General features: G+C 42.7%; 1 protein-coding gene across 3 annotated transcripts in view; it reads right to left on the reverse strand.

Annotated features, from left to right (window-relative positions):
• zswim6 (zinc finger, SWIM-type containing 6) overlaps nt 1-13,214 on the reverse strand; it is a 36,794-nt gene extending 23,580 nt beyond the window's left edge. For all 3 annotated transcript variants that reach the window (XM_070924518.1, XM_070924519.1, XM_070924517.1), the window contains exon 1: nt 12,788-13,214. In XM_070924518.1, the coding sequence (XP_070780619.1) occupies nt 12,788-13,214 (427 nt within the window). The remainder of the gene's footprint in view (nt 1-12,787) is intronic.
• Between the last annotated feature and the right edge of the window lie 757 nt (nt 13,215-13,971).

Below are 13,971 nucleotides of genomic sequence, written 5' to 3' on the forward strand. Positions count from 1 at the left end.
TTTGCAGTCAAAAAAATGTCACTGAAGTAAAGCCACACACAGAGCCTGTGGGGTAAAAATGACTTTACAGCAGTTAGTAGTGAAAACACATCTGGCTGGGCCGACTCCTTCCAGTAAGTGTGTGTTCATATCTCCACATTCACACGCTGCATTTGCATAAATACGTATATAAACATGAGAACAGAGACATGACAAAGTGAGAACCAAAAAGGAACAACTCCTTCATGTTGGTTGCTTTAAAGTACAAGATGACTCAGAGCATCTGACTGAATCATTACGACCTGTTCTTCAGGCGAGGCTTAACTAAACCAGATGTTGTCATCAGGCTAACATGATCCCGTTGATTATCATCCAACTCATTTATTTCTTCAAACACAGTTAGAGGACTGATCTGTTGTTAACTTGTTAGGGCTGCAACTAACGATTATTTCAATAGTTAAATCGATTAATTGTCTATAAAACACCAGAAAAAAGTGAAAAATGCTAAAAAAAAATGTGAAATGTCAAAAAAGTCAACATTTTAAATTTACTATAATGTCAGACCAAGAAAAGTGGCGAATTCTCACATTTGAGAAGATGGAACAATAAAATATTTGTCATTTTGTGTTTAAAAAATTACTCAACCGATGAATCGATTATCAAAATGGTTGCCGAATAGTTGCTAATCTTCTTCAGATCGGCTAATCGTTCAATAGTTGCAGCTCTAATCGTGATCCAGCTGACTGTGAATGAGCCTCCAGGTCGGTTTAAAGAACTGAAGAATGCAGGCTTTTGTCAAATCATCAACAATAAAATCAGGTGTGTGTGTGTGTGTGTGTGTGTGTACCCTGAACTAGCCCAACAACATTATATGGGCTTGTCTTTGTCTGGAGTCGACTGAGAGCAACCGTTAAACCGTCAGCGTAACGTCATAACGTCTGCAGGAGGAAGGAATACTTTCCTACGGCGTCACAGAGGAGGAGGCCCCTCACTGTCAAAACAGGATGCAGGCCACGCCGTATCATGGCAGCACATCAAACCAGAACCACACACCCTCAACCTCCTTTCTATTTGGGCTAAACAGGCGATACAGCTCGCTCAACATTTCTGGGGAAAGAACCGCTGGGCTGAAGCGGCAGGCGTGACCGGACCAGGAGATAAACAACACCACGATCACGTTGACCCTCCTCCTAATCAACCGGCTCTCTCTTTCTTTGCGTTCACGGTTATTTTGGTTTCTGTCGTCTCACGTTATCTTTCTATTCCTGCCTTCAACCAACCGGCTCCTTTCCTCACTGCATCTCATTCACCAGCTGGAGCTGCCTTCCTGTTCAGCTGCGATGTGATTCGTCATGTCACCTCGCAGCGACTGAGAGCTTCACACACACACACACACACACACACACACACACACACACACACACACACACACACACACACACACACACACACACACACACACACACACACACACACACAGAGTGATGATCACAATTACACCAACTGGCTGCTCAAACTACTCGAACACCCACCTCGAGCAGCTACGACAGTAAAATGCTGCTCTAACGTCAGTATTTCAGCAGAACGAGTACTTTAACGTCCGATACTGTAACTGCATTCTGTTGATGATACTTTGGTACTTTAAGTAGTACTTTGAATGGAGGACTTTAAACGTCCTCCATCCTCCCCTCATTTCAACTCTAGCTGCACTGCACATTTATCGGATCATCCTCCGTTAACCATCCATTTCTCTCACCACCCCTCCCTGCTACAAACTGCATTAAAGCCCAGTCGATACGCTTTTCAAATGCACCGACATTACTCATCCTTAACAGATGAAAACAATGACTCAACTTGTAGGCGCATGCCAGGCATACCCGCAGAAACATACCGGATGGGTTTGCAGGGCTTGTGGGAGCTTGTGTCATCTCTGAGGTGTGTGAGAGTTTTGAAGAGCGACTGTACAGGTTTCTAAAAGCAATACGTCGTCGAGCTTAACCATGCGCGATGATTAGGGCTGCAACCTACCTTCATTATCTAATCATCTGTCAATTATCTTCTCTATTAAACTGATCTCATACATAAAGGTCAGTTCGCTCGTCACGGAGAAAACTAGTCAGCCTGTGAAAATAGTTGTATAAAGTCTACTGGCTCTGAAAATGTCATTAAGAAACTTTTTTCTGACAAAAAATAAAAAAACATCAGAGGAGATGTTAACTATAACTTCTAAGGTGCATCTCTGTAAGAAACATCCAATCACAGAGCTTCAAATTGTGTCATTTTGCTTGACAAGTCACATAAACGCTGGCTGAAACCATAAAGTCATGACGAAGTTTCATGTGTGGTGAAAAGGTTGTGCAACAGTTTGCCTGGAAGTGTTTAGACAATAAATACACGATCAAACAGTCTCACGATGCACCTCAAAACCTGGTTTTGCTTAACTCTGCTAAACTTCAACACGTTGTACCTGTCGAAGCAGAGACTCATCGATGAGTCAGATCTCTGCTGAAGGTTTGGGGAAAGGCCTGCAGCTACAGTCGGACCAGGAGAACGAGATCGCTCGCTTGTTATTGCAGATAGAGACGTCGGAGCAAAAAGGTGGAGAATGCAAAGAGGCAGAATAATAAACGGAAACCAGGCAGGAGATCCCCGCGTGAGGAGCTGAAGGCAGGAGTTCGATGGTTATAGGTCCCGTGACAACATCAGGAGACACACAGTCTGGCCACTTGGTAAATTTGGCTAAGCAAACAGTATGATGATCTCTCTCCCTGGGCTCAACGAGCACAGGCGTATAGATACTGAGAGCAGATGGCAGCAGAGTTATCTGGCAGAGCAGGTTCACAAGCAGGAGGGGTGGGGGGGGGGGGCTGTATTAGAAGTCAGACTTACATTTGGATTCTCCACACTGTATTAATATATAAACTAAAATCATACTGCATCTATTGTGTACAATTTTCCAGTTTTCAAACGGAGGATAAAAACCTATTTGGATAGATTTGTGGGAATAGGGTCTCAGCTTCAAGCCTCTCGGGGGGGGGGGTTCCCATGGCAACGGCTGACTGGCATTTGAGGATCCTCTAGTCCACTTAGCATGGGTTTACTGTTAGCAGATTAAGACACCCGTCTCTTTACAACCTTAAACCTTTGGGAGAAGCCATCGTGCTATTAAGTCTGTATTTCCCTCGTAAGGTGGAAGCTAGTTAGCCTAGCATGCTAACGCTAGCAGTGATTCCCACTAGATGTTACTTCTGGTTCACGTTATTTCAGTTATTTCTTCTTTTTGATAATTACAAAAGTCCAAACACTAAAGGATACATACAGTACATGCAGACTTCTTTAAGGAAGAATTTATTAAGGACGTTTATTTGAATTTCAGTCCGACTTCAGCTGCCATGATGTTTCTGCGGTGTGAGGCGAGGCGAGGGGGACCATCAGTCTTCATTAAGCATGCTCTGGCTGTGAGCGGAGGTAACAGCCTCTGATGGATGACACCTTTAAGTTCCCATTAAAAGCTAAGCATTGCTCATAAGCAGCTTCTGATTTACACTCGGGCAGAGGTTGGGCCGCCTGCTCTACAAAGACAAAAGCTCGGGCTTCTCGTTCGGCGCAGGCCGCCAGCAAACGCTCTTATTTTCATTTCTTTTTTCAAGAGAGTCGAAAAGATCAAGAACGGGCAATCTTAGCAGTGCTAATATGTTTGAAATGCTTGAAGCACTCCGCCTGTTATTAACTAAAGTGCTCTGTTTGCAGAGCTGCGGAGGTCCGAAGGGCGAAGACCACCCCATGAGGCCCAGGGCTCCCATGAGGCGAGGACAGCGGCAAGCTTTGACTTGTGGAGACACTGTTGAATAAAACTCCCCAGACGGCCCGAAGAAAAGAGACTACTCCACTGTTTTCAACAAACTCTGAGAGGCAAATCAGTATTAGGCAATTAATCGATTAGTCGATTTACAGAAAAATTATTGATTAGTCAATTATGTCAAACATTCCCCAACATTAGAGTCTCAGTTGGATTTTCTGTGATAGTCATCCTGAACAGGGCTGCAACGAACGCAAATTTTCATTCTCGATTAATCTTCTGATTATTTTCTAGATAATCGTTTTGTCGATAAAACTTCAGAAAGCAGTTTAAAAAAGTTATTATGTCCCTCAGCTCAAGCAGATGTGTTCAAATGGTTTGTTTTATTCCACCAACAATCCAAAACCCAAAGATATTGAGTTTACTGTCATATATGACAAAGAAAATGAACAAACGGTTGGCATATCTGCTTAAAAAATGACCTAAACTGTCAATCGATTAGCAAAATAGTTGCTGATTAATAACAACAAGCTATGTGAAGACGTCACCTTGGGCTTTAGGAAATAATGGAGGACATTTTTCGGTATTTTCTGACATTTCATGGAACAAACTATTAATGAAGACAGTGACTGGGGGGTTAATTGAAGATGAGAGTGATAGCTGCATCTACACCAGTTGTTTAAATTAACAGAAACATTATGTGGAGCCCAAGAAGAAGCACAATGTGCCGATGAGAACAAAACGGGATTTATCGAGCCGGTTGAGGGCAGGCGGAGGTAAACTAGTTACTCCCCTCCTCCACCCGCCTCTCTGCTCCGCCGCCTCTCCTCTCCCTCGAGTTGAAGGTTAATGATGAAGCGATACGGCGGAGGAATACAGATCAGGGAGACGTGGATGGATGTAGAAAGAGCTCAACCAGTCTGGAGCTGCTGTGGTGAGATGTATCTACTAACCAACCTGCGCCTTAAAGGGTGAGGCTGGTGATATTCTATATTTCTCCCATGAAAATAGCAAAATCAATAATAAACTGATCCTTTTAACAAGATCTATCTTATTTCTCTGTTCCATTGTATGACTTTATTTTGACTCAATCCAACACTACCGCCTGTCCTGCTGCCCCAAATACTCACTAGAGCACTAAATGTGGATTAATCCGCAGCTGAAAATAGTCCCCAACAAATCGACTATTCGCTCCTGTTGGAGTAACGTTTTGCTGAAAATCACAGTGACCAGCTGTTTTAGAAAGTTATTTACCTTTTTTTAAATATGAAATGTTTGTGGGCTGTTTTCTTAAGATCTAGGAACCAACAGACTTTGAGCCGAGAGCCAAAGACCGAGTAGAGAAGTGTGTCGTTTTTTTCATGCCATTCGTTGACAAAAGGAAAACTCTAGAATAACACCAGTGTGTTTTAAACAGCATAAGCTAATTAAAAGTGTGTGTCTACAATTATGTGTGTTAGCTTCTTCTATCCGTGTGGAAGCAGAAATGAAGAGTTTAGCCACATTCCTCGTGGTGTCTGACACTGACCTGGAAAATACCTGGGCAGAACTCCAAGACTTCAACCAGCAACAGCTGGAAAACTAACACTGACTCGGTTGTAAGGACATTAACATCCACTGCCTCTGTTAACAGCCAGTTTGACTGGATGTCTTAATTTTATTATTGTGGTCACTGTAGTGTGAAACTATTTTTCAAAATGGCAGCTTCTGCCAGTGACTGGTATCTGTGAAATCCAGCCAAGCGTTCGTTTTCAAAGCGTGAGCACGAGGCAGCTCCAATAAAAATTGATCTTGCAGAGCAGAAGCATATTGAGGTGCTATGCATACACCATTAATGCTGATCAACAACCTGCAAGGCTGAGCATACTGTGTGTGTGTGGGGGGGGGGGGGCCTCTCTCCCTCAGCATGCTCACAAAGCTTTGCATCATTCAATAGGTGTGCCTCCGATCCATTGATTCTTCATAAAATTGCAGATGAGAGAGCTGGTCGGCAGTGATCAGTGTACAAAAGGCCTGAGGCTTCATATGCATCTGTGTGTGTGTGTGTGTGTGTGTTTGTGTGTGTGTGTGTGTGTGAGAGAGAGAGATAACACAGTTTAATTCAATATAGTTTGCTGAGTTTAGCAGTCAGGTTCATAAATATGTACTGCATCACACGATTGGAGATTTAGTTAAAGCGGCTATATTCGATATTCTTATAACAACAATATGTCAGATGACGTGAACGTGAAAACAATTATCATGCTGAACCTACAGAGAATCATCAGCTGAATGTGCAGCTTTATAGTGAGTTTCAGCTCATTGTGTATCTGTCCGACCAACAACTTTACTGTTCTGGTAGTGGAGCATTTAGCCGCTGAAGAGCCAGATATTTCCCTCAGGAGCTGGTGGAGACCAAAAACAGAGCTGAAAGACGTTAAAGCTCAAAGGTATTACTAATAATACAAAACTACTACTACTAAACTCTTACACTGTCATATATAATAGTAAATCTGCCTCAGGGGCCATTTTTAAGTACATTTTGCCGACAATACTTCTGTGCTTTTACTTAAGTAGGATTTTTAATACTTGTAATGGAGTGTTTTTACATTGTGGTGTTTGTACTTTTACTTAAGGATCTGAGTACTACCACTGCAAACCAGGAGTACATAATGAAGGGAGTAACACTGGATGACCGCAGAGCCAGAACATCCGTTTCAGGGCAGAGCCGGCAAACTTTTGGCTGCACTCGTGTGATGACAGACGTGCACCAGAGAGACCCGGAGAGATTTCACTGTGTGGTGACAGTATGCCACTCTGCCAGCAGAACAAAACCCTCTCAAATATCACATGAGGAAATGTGAGGAAAACTACAGATACACAAGACTTGGTAGACCAGAATCCACAGACTGCAGTGACAGACTATGACTCTCTATCAGCCCTCCGTCTATGAAGCAACAGGCCTGTGACAGACTTGAGGGCTGAGTCTCAAATTCTGCACTTCAGTGTACAAAATGACAGTAATGTTGATGCAAACTCGGTTATGACCATGAGTTTTAATTGGTAGGGTTGTGCAAACACGCAGACACAAACTCACATAAATGTCTCTCAGACAGAAAAGACACAACGTCCCTGTAAATGTTTGAAACAACAGCATTTTAGGATATTTTCCATTTCTCCTTCCAAGTCTTGTCTACTTAACAAGCGAGTGAAAAGATGCCTCTTTAGCCTATATCGGTTTACATTTTGGCAACTTGGCACTGTAAAAAGTATGCCGGATTAGCTATTAGCAGTTCCTGTTTGCAATGTACTCGTGGACGTGAAGACAAAAATCACTGGATTACTTTGATACTGAAGAAAACTTAAAAACATGATGATTCTCAGGCAAGTTCTGGAGTCATAAGGAGCATCTTTTGTCTATGATTTCTAAGCAGATTTATGGATGTTTATGTGCAAGTTTCAAAACCTCTGTTTTAGATGAAAAAAACAACCAAACATCATGCTCTCATCACTGAGAAAGTAAGAAATCCACACGTACACATTGGAGTAATAAGCTGAGTCATTCTTTTTTAGCTAAAATGCTAAAGAAATTACAGGTTTTCATTACTCAAATGTGAATATTTGATGGTTTTCTTAGTCTTCCATAGTAGTAAAGTGAATATTGTTGGATTTTGAACTGTTGGTAGGTCAACTTGGGCTTTTGGGACACTGTCTTACACTTTATCGGCCAAATAATTAATTGAGAAAAAAAAAATCTGCAAATTAATCGAAATGAAAATAATTATCGCCCAGTTCCTTTAATTCCTGTCTGAGCAGGTAAGTAAGAAGATGAAATAGGGATTCCCATTTTCCAATTAACAAACACTGCATACTAACAGCACTGCTGTTTCAATGACCTTTGACCTAACATGGCAGACGGAAGCATATCAGCAAGAGATCAGAGGAAGAGAGAAGGTGTGAACTTGACCTCCTGTAAAGTGCAAGCAGCTTAAACGGGACCTAATAACTGTGTAAGACAGGTAACAAACATATTACAGTATATGTTTTCCCACCATATATAGAAACCATGTATTTCCTTACTTTGGTAAATGTAGTGGTGTACGTTAGTTTACAGCTTTCTTTTTTCTCCCCTCCATTTTGAAGCTGTTTTGACGAAGCCGGTGCAGATTGTCCGTCTGAAATAACCATGCTCAGTGCACACACACACACACACACACACACACTGCAGCCTATACTTTAACATGCCTCTGAAGCCTATACTTCAGCTCAAACCTATACCTCGACATCATCCACACACTGATGTGTATGAGCTGAGACGGGCTGCTCCACGTCCACGTCATGTTTAAACCTTCAGTGTCCAGAAGGCTCATCGAGGCCGGAGATGAAGCTACTTCTTCGTTTTTAGTGTCACTATCAAAGAAGAATTATTGGATTTCGAAAGTGTTCATGAATAAGCAGTTAGGCCTCTTATACTGACCACAATACTGGAAGTTGAGCATCAACACCCAGGACGTTTTATTGTGAAATGTTGTTTTTTTTAGCCACACTAGCAGCGTGTTGGTAACATCTGTCGGTCCAGATTGAAATATCTTAACAACTATTTCATGAATTGCTATGAAATTTTGTACAGACATTCATGTTCCTCAGCAGATGAATCCTAAAGACTTTGGTGATCCTCTGACTTTTCCTCTAGCGCCACCATCAGGTCAAAATGTTATTTTGCCCAATACTCAGCTGTGCTTTGTGTTCAGTGCTAATTAGCAACTTTTCGCAGAGCAAAAATAAGATGGTGAACATGGTAAACATCATATTTGCTTAATATTTGAGTTTAGCTCACAGCACCACAAGTCCATCCTTCAGTGTTGCTGTAGACTCCTAGTCTTGTTTCATATAAGGCAGCGAATGCATCAGGAAACATTAGCTTATTTCCTTAATTATTGTTAGCTTCTGGTCAAATCTTCATGCATATACTATTCAAGCTACTGCTCCATAGCTGTACTTTCAAATGCATTAACATGTTCACACCTTCAATTTAAGCTTTCACTGTTTTATCTGACATGTACATGTCTCATCCCTTAACTTTTCATTCAGTGGCATCATCAAGTCAAACCTTTAACTCGTCCAATACTTTGGTTTTTGACTAAATACCTGGAAAAACAGAAATACATTCCCATCAGCTGTACTTTGTGTTTAAGGCTAATAGAAAAGGTTAGCATGCTAACAAGCTAAACTGAGATGGTGAACATTATAAACATCAAAGCTGCTTAACACCAGCATGTTAGCATGGCTGTAGATTAGTAGCTTTATAGTGATGATGTTTGTATCTGAACCAACTGAAACCCGTTCTGAATTACAAACAGATACAAGTGATGAATGACATCAGACCGTCTAAAGCTTTAGTTTCAGATCTATATTCAGCCGTTTTAGACTACATTTAGTGGGTTTACTTGGAGGAAAGTCATGTTATGTTTGTGGTAACTAAAGCAGTATTATGGCTGGACGTCTCCTTATACCTCAGACACAGAGTCATGATGTTAACCTCATTATTGCTTTAGGATTTTCTGCAATATATCTAGAAATCTTTGTAGAAGCTCCTGTTTCTGCACACAGGATGTATTTCTGCTTTCTGACCCTGAGTGCAAACCGAATTAGACAAAAGGCTTTCATGTCCTCAGCTGCTTCTCTGCATGAAACTCACTGCAAAATGACTTCACACCAGAGGAGCTTGTCTTCCTCTGTGAGTTTAAAAAGATAATGGAGGTTGTTGAATTGGGCTCAATAAGAGGAGCCAATTCTGAGCTTTTTTAGTGGAGTCCTAGTTTGGTTTGGACCCAGTAAAATACTTTCTTTCTAGTGATCATATATTGACTTTGAACTTAGTCTGCTTATGTTGATTTCACCTATTTTACATTCAACATCACACTTTTATCTTCACTAGGTCTCATGTTTTATTTACTAAAAATATTGTGCTGCATGCATGAAATTGATTGCATATAATTTTTTTTTATCTCATTTTATGCATTGATCAGTAAAAGTCTTTCAAATGTAATGTGCAGAGGCAGTGACTTTGACTTTCCTACTTTCAATTAGAAACTCAATGAAATGTTTATGGCAATTAAATGGGCAGGCATAGCAACACTCAATGAAGAAATAATTACTATATACTGTATTGAAACTGAAAAACCTGCATTTGCATCTTTAATGTTTGATTTTTGAGTTGAAACAAGCACACAATCTTTTTTTAAGATTATTTTCAAAGGATTATCTACTCGATTAATTGTTTACTTTACAAAACATCAGAAAAGTGTGTAAAATGTCCATTATATTTCCCTGAGCCCAAGACGATGTCTTCAAACGTTCTTTTTTTTTTGTCCGGCCAATAGTCCAAAACCAATATATAGTTTACTATAATGTAAGACAATGAAAAGCAGCAGCGGGAACCATCAAATCATTGGCATTTTTGCTGCAAACCGGTTTGAACGATTAGTTGCTGGTCAAAAGAGTCGACTTATCAACTAATCATTTCAGCTCTGGACACTTTTATTATTGTTTGGTATTAAACTGCCTTCAGCCCAGAGTGTATTTGGAGCAGCAGCACACTTCAGTTATTCCTTTGTTGTTGGTCGTCCAGCTCGCAGCTCAATAATATCACCACAAACTATGATATTGGGTACAACCGGGGGAATAAAGTAGCCCTCAAGTCTAAACTGAAGAAGCTGCAGTATTTGCTCTTGTAAAGAAAAACTGGCGTCCTTTATCTTTGCACTGATTAACAGTGAGGGTTTGTTGTGGAGGACGAGGGTCCACAGCAAATGTGTGCCAATTCATTTCCTCAAGGTCTGCTGCGAGAAAACCTCCCTCCTCTGGTACAGCCCACACATGGGGAGATTACATCTTTTATTTATCACTTGTTGGCTCTATTTTTCCAGCAAATTCCAGGCTGGGGTGCAATCAGCCAAGAAAGAAACCCTCCCTGTGTGTGCATGAGCACTACTGTTATTTCTCTTTGTAAGCATGCAGATCGAGCCCCCTCACTCTCTGGCACAACAACCTAGATTCTGTTTCTTCCCAACAGAGACATTTCCCAATATCTGGGAATATATAGGCCTCTCCTCCTTTTGGCAGGACAGAGGCTGGTGTGTGTTGTTATTGTGTATTCCCTGAGGCCCTTCACAAAGCCCACATGAACCTCCTGCATTTAAAAGTGGGGGGAGAGGGACGAGTCATGCAGAAACTCAAGTGTTCAGATTGCATTACAATTCAAATTAACCATGCAGAGTAATGGGATTACAGTCCTCAACGCTCTCTGAGAAGGTGTCCCGAGTCTGGTGAGCTCACAGGTGACAGACGCTGCAACACAATCAAAGACTTCAGGACGACCATGTGATGATAAAGGGCTGTAAGACTGCTGCAAGACCGTCTTGATTAAAGCGAGCCATCTCTTCAACTCAACTCCACGTCTGCTTCCCTCACAGCCAAAGAGCTCGCTGTCGTCTTCTTTTCGATTACAGACACACACACAAAGACACAACCCTGAACCAATTGGCTGTGGACTGGTGTGAATCATGGCCCATTTAAAAGAATCGCTGTGCTCAATACGCTTCCTCCTTCCAAATCTCTTCTACTTAACAAGGGAGTGAAAAGATGCTTTTGTTTGCCTTCCTTTTGGAGGCGACGGGAAGCTTGAAAGACACAAATGAACATGAAAATAGGAACAAAGTGCCAAACTCATAATAGGAATGCTGGGCATTTGATATGTGTGCTGGGTAATTAAAATCTCAAAGAGGGCCGTTGCTCTAAGCACATTAAAAAAAAAAAACAGTGAGAACATTACTACTGAATGACGGAAAAATCAAACTTTACTGGATCATAGTTTAGTGTCGTTGGTGGAGAAAAGTTGTCATGCACAAGCAGCTGTCAGTTCACATGTGTCTGTTCCTGTTTCACTCTGAAAAAAATCCACACCGCCTTACGGTAACTCTATTCTCGTTTTTGCCATTTGTACAAGACTACTTGTACTGGCTGTTCTGCACCAAAACATCCCAGTGATAAACACACTAGGCCTAAATATATAACAACAATAATGTGAGACTGCATATTTTGACTGCTTTCCAACTCACATTTATTAGCTGCTCTGTGCAGCACAGCGACGCACAACGTTTCTGCTGACAAAGACACCCTGTGCATGTGCAATTATTATTCAACAGCATCTCAACTGTGCCGTGCAGAACAACTCATTCAAATGAAATGTGTGTCAGTTGAGACCCAACCCAACACTGAGCACTTCCCTTATTACTCAATACTTTCATGTAATCATTTATTACTGATTTTAAAAAGGTCAGGCTGCGTTTTTTAGTGCTTCCCGAAGAGCAAAAGTCTAAACTAATAGCAAGAAATTGTGACATTAAATATAGAAAATGAGCTTCAGCGCCTACAGATGCTAAGGAAGTCACGTCAGCTCGATATATTGTTGAGATTAAGGACACATGAGGCACTTTTAGATGCTTTCTGATGACCTGACCCCAAAGCAGCTTTACAAATATTTGGGACTTTAGTGCCACAAATTGACACGGTTGAATTTCACATTAGCCTCGTTATTAACGCCCCTCAAAGCAGCAGCAGGCAGTAGATTTGGTTATTTATCCTTATTCTGTTAAAGTTTCTCAATGAAGTCCGGTGGCGTCCTCTTTGTTAAAGCCACAGCTTGATTTTCAACGCAATTAGTGGGTTTTGAGGCTTTGTACCCTCCATTTCACATTCAAAGTGCCCCCGAGCAAAACAGGATTTAAATGCCCCAGTCGCACATTCCCATTCACGCACCCAGCAGATTTAAAGCCCCATTGTCGGCTCTCCTCTGCCGCCTGACCGCTTCCCCCTTTGTTGTCAAACTGTGTCACTTTATCTGCCTACATTCTCCGAGCCACTCACACATGTAATCATTAATATAGATCATGTTGTTGTTGTTGTTGTTGTTGTTTTCTGGGCGGTTGTGTTTGTTCTCGGTGTGCCCGGTCCCATCGCATCACTCACCGACTTGCAGTACGTTGTCCACGCAGCCGCTCTCCAGCAGAGCGATGCCCCGTCGGAAAGGCAGCCGCGTCTCGTCGCTGCTCTCCCCGCTACTTCCGATCTCCTCCCCGCCGGTGTTGAACGACGAGTACATGCAGATCTCCCTCTCGCTCCTCGGGAAAGACCAGTAAACGATCCGTCTCTGGACGGGCTCCGGGATCCGCTCGAAACGCTCCTCTACCCTTTGAAACGGCCACTTCTCCGCGACTTTCCTCGCCGCGATGTCCAGGAGAGTCTCCGGGTTCTGGGTTTTGCTCGATTCGCCCTGGGTGGAAGCCGAGCCGCCACACGGCGCCCCCGCGGCCCGCTGGCCTTGTCTACATGTTGCATTGTAGCCCGTTCGACAGCAGAGCCGCTTGGCTGGGGGCTGCTGTACGCGCTCCGCCATGATAGCTCCGCTTTAACGGCGACGGAGGAAGTCAACGCACCATATGAACGGGATGGGGAAGGGAAAACCCACGGCTCGCTTGCTGGCCGTGTATGGCCAAATCATCCTTTTAAGGAAACACGGGGGCGGGGCTTCTCCGAGCTTGTCAAACCCCTTTGTTGACAAATTAACAGAAAACCGTGCGCTAAAAAAAGGACTGGAGGGCGGAATTCCCGCACGGCCGCTAATCCTTTGTGAGCCACATTCAAGACCAGAATGAAAGGCTTTGAAAAGGGGGTCGTTGCAGGAACGACCGTCTCTGCTTCCAGGCTGTGGTTTTTAACCGGTGGGCGTTTTACAGATATTACAGATGGGGAGACGGGGGGAGCTGCTTTGTCTGCTGGTGAACTAGAAAAGCCGGACTGAATATGGGCGGTGATGGGCCTGTCAACACTGAAGCCTCGTGGTTTTGGGGGAGGGGGGCGGTGAACGCAGCCCCCCCCCCCCCCCCCCCCACCGCCGTGACGTTTAAAGATCCGCTGGAATGTGGATCCGTTTAAAGAAAAAATACAACTCGCTATGGGAAATATATAGTAGAGATGTGCCGTGTGTCTGAAGAAAGTTTGCGTGTGTGAGTGAATTCACAGAAAGGCTAAATGTGTAGCTCACATCAAGGAGGGAAATAATTCAATATAATACACGATGTTGGAAAAAGTATTGAGATCTTTACCTTAAAGGGACAGCGACTTCCTGGAGTCACCGCTGGTTGCCTGGCAAC

Source organism: Enoplosus armatus, chromosome 18, assembly GCF_043641665.1.
Source record: "Enoplosus armatus isolate fEnoArm2 chromosome 18, fEnoArm2.hap1, whole genome shotgun sequence".
NCBI lineage: Eukaryota > Metazoa > Chordata > Actinopteri > Centrarchiformes > Enoplosidae > Enoplosus > Enoplosus armatus.